We start from the raw sequence: 17,341 nt of genomic DNA, 5'->3' as shown, positions 1-17,341 counted from the left end.
CATGCACCAGTAGCTAGAAAGTCCCCACAACAGGGAGCAGGGGACATGAAGGTGGGGACACAGCTGAGAGGCAACTGACCATCACACCGACCCAAGAGAACCTGAGGCTAGCCCCTTCCCTGAAGGACTCCAGCTCTGAGGAGCTGCAGAGTGGTGGAGACCAGAGACCACTGGAAAAATGTGGTACTGAGGAAACAGCACCTCCCCCTCAATGAGCATCCTCAATCTGTTCTTCCTATGGTTTTACATCTCATCTATTCTAATGCTCCCACTTTTCAAGTACCTTCTTATGATTATTTTGGAAACCTTTGCAGCCCTGTTAGGTTTCATTTAATGGGTTTGAATTTGCAAAGAATGATGTGATTTCAACGTTACACTTGGCTACCACCGATCCCTGCGCCAAGCAAGCTGAGCTGACTTGAGAAAGCGAGCCTGCTCTGGGGCCTCAGTCCTGCCTTGGAACCACTCGTGGAGAAAAGGAAGTCTGCCAGTTATGGCAGCCACTGGCACTCCTTCTAGACTTGCTGCACTGGACGGGGCAGAGCAGAGAGGGCAGCCTGCCCAGCGGGGGGGACACCCCGAACGACATAGCGTCATGTCCCACCACAACAACAGAGGACAGTTTCATTCCGGTTGTCAGTAACATGAGCAGGGTGACTCAGGGCTAAGAGGAGATGCTCCTAAATAATAACTTGTACCAGAAGCTAATCTTTAATAGTGACGACTGTAAGAAACTATGCCAGCAACTATTGAAACAGTAATCATTGTAACTCACAAAATGAGCTTGACAAGGTCTACGGACAAAGTCCTTGCACACGTGGGAAGTCAAGTCCTTGCATACGCGAGAAATGACTCATGGTAAAAATAAGGAAGAGCTTAGGAACGGAAGGACAACAGGAACTCAGGCACCGAGCCCAGCCGAGCCGAGACAGCCACGCTGAGAATTCAGAGCAGACCTGATGGGAGCAGCCGACACCCTACTGAGGCCAGAATATACCAGAGAACTAGGATACGAAGGAGGTCACTGGGGAAAAGCCCCAAACAAGCTGAGAATCACACGGAGCTCCCCTGTTAGGGATTCCACACAAACTGCTCTCACATAACCTTTGCTGCTCGCTCTTTGACCCCAGGTCGCTACCCTGGGTCAGCTATGGGAGCTGTGGGCCAGGACGGGGTGCGTGCTCATGTGGAAATGGGCACGAGTTTGTGAATGGAGCTGTTTAATGAAGTCTTCTGAAATTTGGAATTGCTGCCCGTCAGTGAATTCCTGTTAAGCACTTCTCCCTGGGATCTTGCATTTCCAAAAATACTATTTGCTTTTTATTTAACACTGAACCTTTGGATGTTCTAGAATACAAAAATAGTGTCTTATTATTTTAAAAGCTTAGGAGGGAAACTAGCCATATTATTAGAAAAAGAAGATATATGCAGCTATAGTCTGTTCAAATATCAAGAGGTGTGACTTTTCAAATTCACATTTCAATCTTTATTTACATAAGACTTTTAGAAATAGTGGGTGTAAATATTAAATCACCCAAGCCTGGGTGAAATTTTATTGAGAATAACTACAAATAAAGGGAAACTGATTTTTTAAAGTCGGTTTCTGAAATTTAGATGAAAAGAATATCGAGCATTAACGAAAAAATGATATATTTACATATCAACATAGGTTTTCTGCTCATAGATTCATTTCCTATGAAACATAACAGAGGCAAGCTTGGGGAATTACAAAGGAAAGAAAAATCCTAATCAAACAGGTACTGTTGTTCAAACAGAATATTAGCCAAAATGATCCAATCAGTTGCTTGAGCCAAGTTTTTTCCCTTTAAGCCATTCATGTCAGAACACCACAGCTCGGAGCATTAAGAAGCCATATTACAGCCCAAGTGTTTGCCCAACGGACGCGGGATTTGAAAGATACACTGCACGGAAACGGGAAGAGAACGAGGGAGGTTACCAGTTAGTCCTGAGCATTCACGCAATTTACCCAGAATGAGGTCAGATTTCTCAAGGTAAATATCATTTATTTGCATTCCAGGGACTGTTTGGCAATTATACAAATCAATCTAAATACAGTAAGTTCAAACTGGTGGATCTTTGATTTCACCATTGTTCAGACTTACTCCATGGAATGCAACACGGCCTGTGGAAATTTTCCCGAAAAAGAGAGCACAAAAAATAGAAAAGCACACCTTCATAGCACGAGTTTGACAAGAAGCTTTGCTTTCAGATTTGTCTAATGACTTTAGACAATTAGAGGTCCACGTGGGTGATAGCTGACACAGTGTTAGGTCTTGGTTTAACACAAAATCATTGCCTATCACTGTAAAACACAGTAGCCTGCAATGTGTCAATTGAAGAGCTCTGTAATTTATTGACTCAATCTTTGCTTATCAAAAACAGAGCAGTATGTTTCTCTAAAAATCTTTAGGGGACAATCGCAGAAATACACAGACATACACGCACACACGCACACACACACACACACATTCCTGGTTTCTGTGTGGAAATTAAACACAATTCTATTTTATTGCAGTATTAAGGTTCCAAATTTAAAATTAAAAAAAAAAACCCAGGAATTACAGAGGTTATCAAAGACATATTAACTTGTCCTTAGAATAAGCTCAAAATTAATAACAAAGGTATTATTATGCTAATGTATACTTTATGATATTCCGCCCAGTCTGAGACTGAGAATTGACTCTGGCAGGGTTAGACCTCCCTTTACTTTGAATTAATGATGTGAGTACTGCATTTCTCCTTCTGAAATCTGTGGTTTATGCGAAGTTTATGGAAACATAAAAGAAAAGCTTAAACAGGGAAAAGAAAAAACAACAATTGATTCCCATTTGGATAATTAAATGAGGGTAAGTCTTTTCTCCAAGATGTTTTCAAATGATCTCTATTTTAACCATATCCAGTGCCCTGTTCCCTTCCCTGAATCCTGCTTTTAGAAAGAACTCTAAATGTATTTTCAATTTCTATTTCTAATGTGAAGCTGGAAACAAATTAGTGGGCACCCTAGGAGAATGCTAAGAAAAGCTTAAATCAATCCACACCTCGTTATTTACATCCCTCGTTCCTTAGAAAAGTAACTGCCATTTTTATTAACTTTGTTTTATGGATCTAATATTTAAAAACAAGTCTATCTTTTATGTCACAGCAAGAAGGTTAAGGCACTTACAGATTCTCCCGCAATACATCTCGGGCAAGGCTGGGCCAAGCTCCCTCCACCATTCTGAGGAATCTATTTAACAAATCACAGCCACAGATGTATCAGAACAACGACTATTTATACTTTCTATTAAAATATTTAAATGGGTTCACAGCGGGTTTGGTGGCAGCAGGAACCTACCCCCGCGTCGGGCCGCGCCTGGTCGCTCTCTGGCCTTGCCGCAAGGGGGCAGCCTCTGTGCTTCAACTCCAGCTCCTCGACACTCCAGGAGCCCAGGGTGCTGGCCCTCACCTGGGCGCAGCCCCACTCCTGCACAGCTGCATCTAGTCTTCTGCATGCCCGTTTCTGCAACAAGAAAATTTCCCTGAGATGGCCTCATAAAGCACACAACACTCAAATTGAATTGAATTCTGAAAACTTCAGCTGCCAATACAGACCCTGTGGAGCTGGGAAAGTTTATAGGGTGTTTGAGGAGAGGACTGTAAACTTCATCTTTCAGGAATAACAACCATCAATTACATTTAACCTCATTATTTCTGGCATTGTCTGATATTTACTTAGCTTTATAAATAGTCATTTTAACAGTTTTGGCCAAAACTTCTGCAATAAACTATTGTGACTGGTTTACTGATATTGAAAATGTACAAACCCCATAAATTTTGTTCAAGAAGCTAGTTATATGCTTCAACATATGTTGCCCAGTGTTACGTTACATACTTTCTTAATACAATATGAATAATTCACATGTGAATAATCCTTCCTCTTAGTGACACTGAAGAGCAAATTCAGGTTATTTATTTCAAAAGTTGCACACAACGTCCCTAACAGATAACCTTTGGGAAAGTTAGCATTTGGTTTCTGCTTTTCCATGAACTAAAGAAGATAAATCACCAAAGCAATCTTCTAACGCTAAAGGAAAAATTATTCACTCTCCAAGTCCTAAGGCTTTGTGTATTTTGCGGGATAACAATGTTTTCACTGCCACAGAGGTTGGAGAGGTGGGAGGACCTTTGCAAATGGCCATGGAGTCGTCCTCTGCCCACAGCCACACTCCTCTGGCTCCCTGGTCAGCCCACAGCCCCGGCAGCTGGACAGCTCCCGCCCGACGCGGGAAACACTTCCAGTTACAACAGCAGCTCCACAACTTCAGTCACTTGCAAACTATCATATTTGCGCCAAACTTGTTTATTATCTGTACTATTATTTATTTAATATTTTCTAAGTTGACTTTTTAAAAATGTAATGGATTTATTCAATGCAGACACTTTGTATCATGGGTTTAGACTGCTAGTTTTACTGTTCTCTAACATGTCTTAAAACAGATACTTAAAGATTAAAATGAAAAATGTCAAACTCTGAGCCCCTTAAACCAGGCAGAACGGTCTCCTGGGAGAAGTGCTTGATCTCCAAGCGGCTGAAGACGCGGGCAATCGTGTAGCTCAGTTACTTCCCTGCAGTTCTTCCCAAATGGTATGAGTACACAAAAGGGAGAGTAAATTCCACATCAGACCACACCCTTGGCATAACCTAAGGAGAGAAAACGCCAAAATCTGAAAACAACACTAGTGAAAAGAGAAAAGCCACCAGATCCCACTGTGGGGTCCCCTCGTGCTGCCGGCCCACACCCACAACGTGGGCTCTGGTGAGCGAGGGCAGAAGAGGGAGACGAGCACGGGGTGAGCGTGACCTGCATGCCCCCAGAAAAGCTCTGAAAGCACCTGGGTGGACAGAGCCTGGACTCAGGGAAGGGATCCCAGAGTCCACACAGTTTAAACAGACAGACACCATTTAAAGAGGCATCCTTCAAAGCCCATAGCTTCTGGCAAAGAAAAAAAGCAAAAGAGGAAGGGAGAAGTGCCCTTTGGCAATTGGGTCGTGAAGATAGAAAGAAGAAAAAGGGAAAGTTTAGGGCACTACAAGAAAAGAGGACCATAATACCAGGAGATGCACCCCTCCCCCGTCAGTCATCAAAACAAACAAGCGTGCAGTGCCTGGACTTGGCCAGCTGATGCCAGAGGTGCCTGGGCTAGCAACCTTGTAGAAACACCCCCACACCACAGAAATGTCCTCCTGGAAAACAACCATGAAGCAAAGAAAATTCTAATCCAACACTCCAGCAACACAAGTAAACATATTCAAACAAACATCTGAGGATTCGAAAAACCACCTTGAACTAGAAATGCAAAATTAAAGACAGAAAGGGAGAAAACAGGGAGAAAGGAAGAGAGTTGAATGAGCTCCGGAAAGTGATGGAAGGAAAAGTCAAAATCATTGCAGAAATGAGGAGTACATTACAAAGCGCCTGAGCAAAGTAAGTTCAAATGAAGATTAATAAAGGGCACTGAGGAAAGACAGGAACACGACCAACAGGAGGAAAACGACATAAAGAAAGAAGTAAAAGGGTAAAATGAAAGCAGCGGGAATGGGAGACAAAGAAGGAATGGTGTTCACAAACCAGAGCTCCTGGAAGGGAAAACACAACAACAGAACAAAGCTGATACTTAGAACTATCATCCAAGAAAACTTCCAGAGACAGGAAAAGAATTGAATCTGGAAATGAGAGGGCTCACACGTGCCTGGGAAAATTAACCCAGAGTGACAGACTCTGAGTCACATCCTGATTAAATGCTCAGATTTCACAGATAAATCCTCAAGGCCCCTGGGCAAAGAGATCAATGAACGTGCAAAGAACTGGGCTGGCATCAGGCTTTTCAAAACCAACAGTAAGTAAGACAACAACGGACCAACATTGTTAAAACTCAGTGAAAGAAAGTATGAACCAAGAATTTTAAATCCACAAGCTGTCCTTCAAACATCAAGGCTATAGAAAAACAGTTCCCAAAATACACAAGCTTAGAGAACACCACATCCATCAGCCCTTCTGGAGGACTCTGTGTGAGGGTAAGTTTTATCTAACCAAGTGATGACTGGGAAAATTCCAGCAAAAGGATGTACGGTAAGCATTTAAAAGTATTTAGATATACATCTAGGACTAAAATAAAAGTGGGATTAGGCTGAAAGACTAATATGCAAATATTATGTACTGCAACAAAGCAGAAATGGGAAATGAAGGAGGGAAAGAGGAAAAATTCTGATTATGTATATGACAATACTGTGTAAGCAACAGATGCGTGTTAAGCAGTACCAGAAAAAACTGATAAATGAGACAGTACAGAGTTAAATAATACAACAGGTTCCTAAGGACATTAAAATAGGTTTAAATACAAAAGCAATCACTAGAAAATACACGTCCTTTTACACCCAAATTTAAAAATCTCAATAAAAGATCAAAGAATACAGATCTCACAGAGAAGGAAACCACAAATATAACAAAATACACATAATTACAAATTATGATAGAGTTGCAAGCAAACAGATCAGCCCTGTGAATAAATATTAATGGGTTTAACTCATCTATTAAAACAAAAAGGGTTTTAATTTGACTCACAAAACAAGACCCAACTATATGCTGTATATAAGAGGCACTCCTAAAAAAGTAATTCTGAAAGGCTGAAAATTAAAAGGATGGAGAAAGTTATACCTGGCCAATGAAAACAAAAGATGGCAGGAGTAGACCAAATTGAATTCAAGCCCCAAAGCATTAAACACAACAGAGGACATATTTAATGCTAAAAGCCACAGACCACAATGAAGACATGATGTGTGTGAACCTCTATGCACCAAATAATACAACCACTACTTCTATGAATCAAACACTACAGGAGATGCAAAGAGATAGTTAGAAACATAATACCAATAGGAGATTTACTACACCACTCTCAGTGCAAGGCAGAGCACGTGTGCAAAAAATAAGTAAGGAGATGGAAGATCTAAACAACGTCATCAATCAAGGTAGATCTGTGTATATATATTGAACTCCAAACCCTGATAACAGGGAATACACATTCTTCTCAAGAACCTAAAGCACGTTCACAACAACTGATCATATATTAGGTCACAAAGAAAACACAATAATTTCCATAAGGTAGAAATATTGAAAACACCACTTTCCGATCACAATGCAATAAAACTATACATTATTAATAAAAACAAAAAACAGAAAGGCATCCCCACCTGGATGTTTAAAAATTCTACTATTGACTCTCAGGTGAAAGAGGAAATACAATCTGAAAGTACAGAATTTTAAAAAAATAATTACAAAAAAAACACTGCATATCAGAATCTATGGAATGCATTTAAAGCAGTAATCAGAGAACAACTCATTAGACTAACACTTTTACAAATAAAAATGAAAGAATAAAATTAATAAATTAATAAATGTCAGTGCATGAAAACAAGAAAAAGAACAACAGTAATCCAAAAGAAAACATGAGGAAGGAAACAGGGATGGAAAAGCTGATTTATGAGGGAGAGGTTTTTCTGTTGAAAACCAGTAGATCTAACTAATAAATCAAAATCCTGGGTTCTTTTGAGGGGGAAATTAACCAAATAGACAAACCACCAGCTAAGTTGATCAAGACAAAAGCAAGAAAGCACAAACATAGAGAGTAAGAAATGGCACGGGGGAAATAACCAATGAAATGGAAGAAATTTTAAAAATCCTAAGAGACTACTTTGCAGACCTCTATGCAAATGAATTTGAAAAGGAAGATGAAATGGGTAACTTCCTAAGGAAATTCAGATGACCAAAACTGACCCTATTAGAGTTGCAAATCTTAGGCAGATGAATTCCATAGGAGACCCAGAGAGGATTCTTAAACAAGGACCCCACAAGAAGCACCAGGACCAGATGGCTTCACAGGCGAATTCTACTGAACCTACCAGACAGTTCCAATGCTCTACACAAATTATCCCAGAGCCCCGAGAACTACAGAAAATATCCCAACTCCTTTTACAGAGCAAAATATAACACTGATAAACCAGATAAAGACAACAAAGAAAGAAAACTACAGACCAGTACCACTCATGAATATCAATGCAAAAATATTAAATTAAATACTAAACAGGATCCAACACCACATTAAGAAAACTACATACCATGACCAAGTAGGATGTTTTCGAGAAATGAAAGATGGATTCAGTATCAGGATATCCACCAGTGTCATTTACCATATTAACAAACCAAAGGAAAAGATAACAGGATCTTCATAGAAACTGAAAAAGATTTTCACAAAATTTAAAACCCCGTTTATAAAAATTAAAGAAAACAGGAATTGAGGGTTATACTCTTAACATTATAAAATATACATACTTTAATCCTAAAGCCAGTGTCTTATTCAATGGGGAAGGACTAGTAGCATTTCCACTAGGATCAGGAACAAGGCAAAGATGCCCACTGTCCATTTCTGTTCACCCACTGTCCTAGAGGTTTTATGTTACCTAACATCATTACAAAAGAGAAAGGAATGAGAGGCATAAGAATGGGTGAAGAAGTCAAACTATCTATTTGCAGATGACATCATAAAGTATATCTGGAAACCTCCAAAGAATCAATGATAAAACTCAATAAAAGAAGCCGTTGAATGGCAGGATACAAAATTAACATAGAAAAATCAACAGCTTTCCAATATAAAACAGTAAGTAGTTAGAGGAAACTCCATTTAAAATAATGACAATAAAGATTAAATGTTTTAGAATAAATTTTTTTTTTAAGATTGGCACCTGAGCTAACATCTGTTGCCAATCTTTTTTTTTTCTCCTTCTTTTTCTTCTCCTCAAAGTCCCCCAGTACATAGCTATGTATTCTAGTTGTCAGTCCTTCTGGTTGTGCTATGTGGGATGCCACCTTAGCATGGCCTGATGAGCAGTATCATGTCTGCGTTGAGGATTTGACCCAGCGAAACCCTGCGCCGCTGAAACAGAGCGCACAAACTCAACCACTCAGCCATGGGGCCAGCCTCTAGAATAAATTTATTAAGAATTGCACAAAACCTATACAAGGAGAATTTAATACATTCTTGAAAGACATAAAAGTAGATATGAACAAATGAAAAGGCATTCTCTAATCTTGGATAGGATAACTCAACATTATAGGATGATGGTTCTCTCTAATTTATAAACTCAACATAATCCCAGTAAAAATACCAATAAACTATTGCATAGACTTATACAAGTTGATTCTCAAGGTTACATGGAAAAACAAATACGCAAGAATAGCCAGGAAAACCACAACTACTGGACATTAAAACATACCATAAAGACTTTATAACTAAACTGAGTGGTCCTGGTGATAAGCAGACAAATAGGCCAGTGGGATAGAATAAAAAGCCCAGGAATAAATCTGAATGTATATGGAAATGTGGCATCTCCAGCCACTGGGAGAAAGACGGACTTTTCAACATATGGTGCTAGGACAAGTGGGAAGCCATTTGGAAAACGGTAAAACTAGATCTGTATCTCACACCACAGACAAAAATGAACCTCAAATGAATTAGTGATCTAAATGTAAAACAGTGAAACTATATCCTTCCTAGAAGAAAACATGAGTGAATGCTCCTGAACCTTGGTGTAGAAAAAGACCCTCTAACTATGACTCAAATCCAGAGGCAATAAAACAAAAACTGAAAAATTTAACTACACAGAAATAAAGAATATCTGCATAGCAAAACAAAACAAACCCTACACAAAGTCAAAAGATAATTTACAGGGCCAGCCCCAGCGGCCTAGTTGGCTAAGTTCAGCCCGGGTTTGCAAGTTCAGATCCTGGACATGGACCTACACCACTCATCAGCCATGCTGTGTCGGTGACCCATATACAAAGTGGAGGAAGACTGGCACAGATGTTAGCCCAGGGCTAATCTTCCTCAAGCACAAAAAAAGGAAGACTGGCAACAGAAGTTAGCTCATGGCCAATCTTCCTCAGGAAAAAAAAAAAGATAACTAACAAATTGGAGAAAAATATTTGCAACATATCCCACAGAAAAAGGGCTAACAACCTTAATAAATGAAACTCTCATACAAATTGAAGAACAAATGACCAGAAACCCAAAAGACAAATAGGAAAAAAGACATGAACAATTGATGACAAAAAGTTATAAAAATGGCCCCAAACATATGAAAAAATGTTCAAACCCACTCATATTTAAAGTGCAAATTAAGGTAATATCAGGACACCGTTTGTCATCTATCAGACCAGCAAAAATTTTAAAGTGTGATGCCGCCTCTGTTGGTGAGGCCTGAGAAACAGACATCCCCTACATTGCTGGTGGAAATGCAAATTCTGCAGGGAAATTTGGTGGTACCTAATAAAGTTACATACACACTTTTCAGCCCAGAAATTACACCTCCAGGAATCCACCCTACAGGTATACCTACAACATGAAAAAAAAAATGCACAAGGTTACTCACTGCAGCATTGGTTAAACTGCAAAATATTGGAAACAACCCAAATGCCCATCTGTAGGACAGTGGCTGGATAAAGACGGAGCATCCAGGCAATGCAGCACTATGCAGCTGTGATGGGAAGGAAGAAGAGCTCTGTGGCTGCCGTGCTGTGACTTCCAGGATGTACTGTTAAGTAAAAAACAAAGTGCAAAAGAGTATCAATAGTATGCTATCCTTATTCTGCTGCCTGTTGCAGTAATCACATTAGCCACCTTCATGACTTTTGCAAATAGCCTTCTATGTCTTCACTTAGATCAAAGTATTGAAGAAGATAAGGCAAGGACCTGGATCTCTGGTTATTCAGGATCTGCTCAGTCTCTGTACTGTAAAAAGAGGTGTGGTGTGTTAAAATTGGTTTGATGACAACTTTCAATATTCCGGGCTAAAGGGAAAAAGTGGAAATATTAAATATGCCCCATGTCATTTTATACTGTTTCAACTCTCCCCCCTGCCCCGAGTAACATCATAGTTGGTGAACAGCAATAATATCATTTCCCTTGACATCAGACCTACCAAAAAGGAAAGCACAGGGACACGGATGGATAACTAAGAACTGGAACCTATACTTTCTGGGTGGAATCTGAAACACTCTGGAACTACATTCTAAACCATCTCTGTGTGGGGCAAGTAACACTCGGCACATTACGGTTGGCAGACTTGTGTCTTCCATGGTGACGAGCTGACTTTCTTCGAGGGGCTCAGGTGGTGGGGTCCCCACAACCTGCAGCAGGCGAAAGGGGGAGCTATACTGATACCTTGGTGGTCGGTGAGGGGTGGGCTCCTCAGGGAATGTGGGGATCACCTGCCTGGTGGACCTCACCCAGCTGAGTGGATGAAATTATTTGTACTTTCTGTTATTTACTGTGGCTTATGGAGAGCTAACTGCATCTGACACTGACTTGTAAACTTACTTGGCAAATAGTCCAGTTATCACGGCTTGGCCTGGACCAAAGGAGAATGAGGGCTGCAGAGGCCTTTAACTCTGAGATGCTTGTGTTACATGATTCACTCTCTCATACTCCCTTCTAGAGAGGCTCTGTCAGCCTTCATAAAGGCAGGTGAAGATTTACTGCCCAAATAAGAAGGCACTTGCACTACATAAACAAAATTAAAATCCTGAGTATATGCAAAGACCCCACTACTTAACAATAACTGAACATCAATCGAACAGCAACCTCGCCAGAGAACAGCTGAAACAGGAACGTGGTTGAGCAAGAAAGAGCATTTGATAAGATGCATAAATTAAAATGTAAAATATGTATGTGTTGCCTTGACAATGGAACAGAGTTGGCGCAGGTCTTGGAAAGACAAGCGCCCTCCAGTGAGGAGGCGCGATGACACCTTTGCTGCCATGGACTGCTTCCTTCATTGGAAGTGATGGGGCTCCAGGGGGCTTGATGAGTGAGGCGCAGGGGAGGGAGGGGGTGTTCAAGACTTCACAGTTGGGCAGAAATGAAATTCAAAGCCTCGGTTTCCTTGCTGACGAGAGTGAGCCCTCCAGTTTCATGACACACCTGGGAACACGGCAGCGAGCGAGTGAAGAGGGAGTACGTACATGCACAGGAAGCACAGGCCGGGCCGGCTCTGCTGTCGGCCGAACTGGGGCACGCAGCCACCTCTCGAAACCCATTTTTCCACTCTCTGTGCTCAAGAAGAACGTGGATAATAAAGGAAAAAGACACCAGCTTCTTTGAACTCTTCGAAAGAAAAGCATGTGTAAGAAAACAGCGCATTCTTAAAAATTAAACACCTTGAATTAAGCACATACATACTTTGCTAATATGAGTTAAGTATATATACTGTAAATTAGAATACCAGTGTAAAGCATTAGAACTCAGGAATGCAATTAATGGTACCTCTCTCTCCCTCCACACGGGCACACACAATAATCTAATCTCTCATTTTGAAGGTATTTTGAGAACTTTTATTGAGTAATGGCCTTTATCCTAAAGATCATTTGTATTATAAATGTGTAACGCTGGTTAACTGAATCCTAGTTAGCAGAAACAGTGTGCTGAGTGAGAGTTTTTAATTTAGTTTAGTTTTAATTCTACCATAGATGAGAAAATTTACTCTTGCTGGAGTAGCTGATACGGACACCCATCAGCCCTGAACACAGAACCATTAATGCTGGATGGAGCGAAATTAATAAGGCGCCACAGACTGCCATTTAGAAAGAAAGCATGGTTTCCATCAAGTGAAGATTCCTCCTCGATGACATTTGCATGTGGAAAACAACCTTGCGCTCCTGGAGGTCTGCTTTCCACGGCCCAGTGAAATCTGGCCCAGCGTCAACCACAGAGCAGACCACACGTCAGGGTTTGCGTCCTCACCCCCCAGGCTCTCAGGGCACATGAGGACTTTAACCAAACGGATCGTAACATCTCGATGCTGTGCTTGATTCAGCGCTGGCCACTTAGAAGACTCCTTGACTTACTGTGCACGAGCATTCAGTCCACTTGTGACCAAGTCCAGCTTGGTAAAGAGAACACCGTTTCTGAGAGACAAGCAAGGCAGGCAGGGCTCAGAGGAAGAGTGCCAACCCACTTCTATGAGAGCCAGTTACCTCGAGGAAGCCATCAGAGAAGACCCAAGAAAACCACTCTTACTTCTAGTTAAAATAAAAACCACAAAGGCACACAGCAGACATACTGAGGATTAATTTTAGGCTTCGAGATTTACCAAGTGCACTGTAAACCTACATTATCCTCCCTGAAAACCAAGGACCTTAAGGAGGGCAGGCATGCAGATTTACTTACAAGAAGTGAAAGGTAATAAATGGCCCTTGTAATTATAAAAACGACAGTTTAGAGTGTTCCCGCCTTTATTTCATTTGATTCTCACAATAATCCTGTGACACAGGAAGGGCAGGAAATTTATTTCTTTTTGCAGTTGAGGAAAGAACCTTATTAACAAACTTGCATGAAGTCCGGTGATCTGAAACGACCGAGCTGGGTCTTCATGTACTCTCAGTCTAACTGGGGAGACGAGACTGAAAAACACAGCTAAAGCAGCACCAAAAACTAAACAATGTATGAAAAAGATTTCAGAATATAATGTAATATAAACTTAACATAAATCTACAGTAATCAAGACAGTTTGATACTGACATAGGAAATAACATATAGGTAAATGAACAGAACTGAGAATCCAGAAATAAACCCTTCTATTTATGTTCAATTCACTTTTGACAGGGTGCCAAGATAATTCAATGGAGAAAGAATGGTCTTTACAGGAAATGGTGCTGGCACAATTCAATAACCACGAGCAAAGAAGGAACTTAGGCCCTACCACACACCATACACAAAAATTAACTCAGAATGAATGAGACCTAAATATAAGAGCTAAATGCAAAACATTTTTAGAGAACATAGGAGAAAATCTCTGTGCTTCACAGTTAGGCAAAGACTTCTTAGATACAACACTGGCAGCATGATCTATGAAAGAAACAAATTGATAAATCAGATTTCATCAATATTCAAAACTTTCGGCCTTCAAAAGATACCATTAAGAAAGTGAAAAGACAAGCCACGTTCTTGGAGAAAATGTTTACACATCATATATGATAGAGGACTCGTACCTAGAATACAGAAACAAGGCTTTCAACTCAACAAGGAAACACATAAGTTTTTAAACGGGCAAAGGATTTGAATAGTAATTTCTCCAACTAACGATACAAAAGGCCAATAAGTTCATGAAAAGATGTTCAACATCATTAGTCATTAGAAAAATGCAAATCAAAACCACAACTGGATACCACTTCTCACCTACTAGAACGAGTATAACAAAAAAGGCAGACCATAACAAGTATGAGCAAGAACGCGGAGAAACTGGAACCCTTGTTCATTGCTACTGGGAATTTAAATGGTGCGGCTGCTTTGGAAACAGCTGGTCATTCCTCAAAATGTTAAGCACAGAGGTACCACGTGACCCAGCAATTCCACAACTAGGAATCTGCCCAAGAGAAAGCAAGACAAATGTCTGCAAAAACTTGTACATGAATGTCCACAGCAGCATTACCCACAAAATTCTAAAAACGCAAACAACCCAAATGTGCACCGACTGATACAGAGATAAACAAGAGTCGTATAGCCATACAATTTAAGTGTAGCAACAAAAAAGAATAAAATACTGATACATGCTTCCATATGGATGGACCTCAAAAACATTAATATGCTAAGTGAAAGAAGCCAGTCACAAAGACCACATATTGTATGATTCCATTTATATGAAGTGTCCAGAATGAGCAAACCGATAGAGACAGAAAGTAGATTGGTGGTGGCTTAGGGCTGGAGGAGGAGGATGGGGAGTACCTGCTGATGAGTACCAGGGTTTTTTGGGGGTGATGAAAATGTTCTGGAATTAGATTAGGGTGATAGTCACACAACTCTGTAAGTATTCTGAAAACGACTGATCTGTGCATTTTAAGAGTGAAGTTTATGGCATGTAAATTATACATAAAGCCATTTTTTTAAATGGGCCAAAGATTTGAACAGACAGTTCACCAAAAAAGATATGAATGATCAATAAGCATATGAAAAGACATTCAATATCATTAGTCACTAGGGAAGTGCAAATTAAAACTGCTGTAAGATACCTAACTTCATATCTACTAGAATGACTATAATTAAAGACACAGACAATATGAGGATGTAGACAAACTGGAACCCTTACAGGTTGCTGGTGGGGATGCAAAACGGTGCTGCCACTTTGGAGAACAGTTTGGCCGTTTCTTAGAAAGTTAAACATAAACTTACCAGAGGAACCTGGAATTCCAGTCCTGGATGTCTATCTAAGAGAAATTAAAACATATGTCCACACAATGATCTGTAGGTGAATTTTCAGCACTATTCATAACAGCCAAAAGAGAAAATAGCCCTAATGACTATCAACTGATGAATGGACCAACAATTGTAGTATATTCATACAATGAATATTATTTAGTAATAAAAAGGAACAAGCTACTGATACATGCTTCATCTTGAATGATCTCAAAAACATTATGCTAAGCGAAAGAAGCCAGCAGCAAAACCACACATTGTGTGATTCCACTAGAAGAAATGTCCAGAAAAAGCAAAACTAGAGATAGAAAGTAGATTAGCAATTGCCTGGAGGTAGGGTAGGAATGGGAGTGACTATAAATGGACACAAGAGATCTTTCTGAGATGATGGAAATGTTTTAAGACTGGGTGGTGATGGTTGCACAACCATTAAATTTACAAAAAAATCACTTCATTGTACACTTGGGAAAAAAAGCCTAAACAACGTGGTCTTAATGATAAGCACAAGAGAGAAATCTAAGAAGACGGAAGCCACAGTCATGGCCATGAAGGGTAATGATGGGGCACACTGCTCAGATTTTACCAGTTGAATTATAATTTCCTCTAAATAAAGGATACTTTGAAAATACCAACAATTTTATGTCTTAGTGTAAACCTCCCTTCATTTCTTTTCAGTTAAATACACACACAGCTCACATGTTAGTCAACCAAAAAGTACCTGCTGGTCCGTGCCTCATTCAGTCTGAGCACCTCGTAATTAAAGAGGCAGATGCCAAGGTATGGTCCCTCCAGTGTCTCTGCTGAGCACAAGAGACACCTGAAAGAGCCCCCAACCATGGAAAACTACCTCCTAACTTACTCTAACCTCATCTTGACTTTTCTGTGTCATATACAAAGAAGTCTGCCAAAAACTAGCAATGATTCAGGCTACATGCATCTGGCAGAGGAAACACCTGTATTAGAGCTATAACCAAAAATGAATTATTATTGATAAATTTCCTTTCTCTAGATGGGAGGATGGCTGAATAGTGAAACTTAGTACAACAGACAATGAAAGTAGCTCCACAGACTATTTCTAAAATAAAAAAATGAGTGAAAGAATTAAATAAGTAGTTTCTTGAGGAGTGGGCTACAATTGTTTAGAATGAACAGTGACCAAAGAAAGGCAAAATAAAAGGGTTTTGTCAGGGGTCCACACCATCAGCTAGTATTCATTAGGTTCTCACAGTGGGGATCTCACTCAGCAGACGAGCCGTAACATCTCCACCCTACGGGGTGAAACAAGCAAATTTAACTCGGAATTTTCTCACTTCCTGAGTTAGACCCCATAGGGTTACTTAAATGGAGTAAAGTCATCAATACATTTAAGCGGTTTTGCTGACAAGGACTACTAGCTTTACTGGATAATCTTCCAAGTGTTAGCAAAGGTAGGTCCGAAAGTTATCCACAGAGCAGAGTGGATATAAAATATCCTCAGCTCTCTAACATGGGGGCAGCTGTTCATAAGACCAAGAACTGGTGAAAACGGCAGACTGGAACTTTACAATTTACTCACAGCGAAGTTTCCACAGTTGCACGAAAATCATTCCAGACGGCAACTCAAAATTATCTGGCTTTTTGAAAAGCTCGAGCTTGCTCATCATGACTGAAGGCCTGACATGTGTGCGAGTGTAAAGGAAAGGGAAAACATGTCCGTCTACAGCATGTGCACCAGGCTGCTGTCCGACCGGCAAAAGAACCCACAGCTCGGCCAAACCAAGTCACACGAATGGCTGACAAACTACACTCCGCGCAGAAAACATTCACTGTTAGAGGTTTTTGTCAGCAGTGATGCTGCTGCAGTGCACAAGCCACATGAACTTAAAAATACTCTAAATCGAAACAGGGTAGAAAACAATTACAAGTAACATTCTCGAACTTGCCAAGGAGTCCCTCAAACTTAACTTTATTGAGTGTGTGTGTGTGTGTGTGTTTCAACTTCTGTTTAAACTTTGAATCAATAATCCAACCAGCTTGTTGGGCCAAGATGGAGCAACAGGGA

General features: G+C 40.3%; 1 protein-coding gene and 1 long non-coding RNA gene across 5 annotated transcripts in view; both read right to left on the bottom strand.

Annotated features, from left to right (window-relative positions):
• The window catches only part of C1H10orf143 (chromosome 1 C10orf143 homolog), a 38,705-nt gene that overhangs the window by 12,651 nt on the left and 8,713 nt on the right, over positions 1-17,341 (bottom strand). The window contains exons 2-5 of one of the 4 annotated variants that reach the window (XM_070226581.1): positions 10,484-10,645; positions 3,356-3,520; positions 3,185-3,247; positions 1,713-1,922 (exon numbers count right to left, since the gene is read on the bottom strand). In XM_070226581.1, the coding sequence (XP_070082682.1) occupies positions 1,863-1,922; positions 3,185-3,247; positions 3,356-3,520; positions 10,484-10,645 (450 nt within the window). In that variant the 3' untranslated portion in view covers positions 1,713-1,862. 4 annotated transcript variants of the gene reach the window in all.
• On the bottom strand, positions 4,563-8,515 carry LOC111772734 (uncharacterized). Its single transcript, XR_002806737.2, has 3 exons — positions 8,388-8,515; positions 8,174-8,290; positions 4,563-4,702 (listed from the first exon to the last, which is right to left on the bottom strand). It is a non-coding gene; the product is annotated as an uncharacterized lncRNA (long non-coding RNA).

The sequence above is a fragment of the Equus caballus genome, chromosome 1 (assembly GCF_041296265.1).
Source record: "Equus caballus isolate H_3958 breed thoroughbred chromosome 1, TB-T2T, whole genome shotgun sequence".
In the NCBI taxonomy this organism is placed as follows: Eukaryota; Metazoa; Chordata; class Mammalia; order Perissodactyla; family Equidae; genus Equus; species Equus caballus.
Note: the sequence above shows the minus strand (reverse complement) of the source record. Positions and strands in the feature narration are given on the sequence as shown.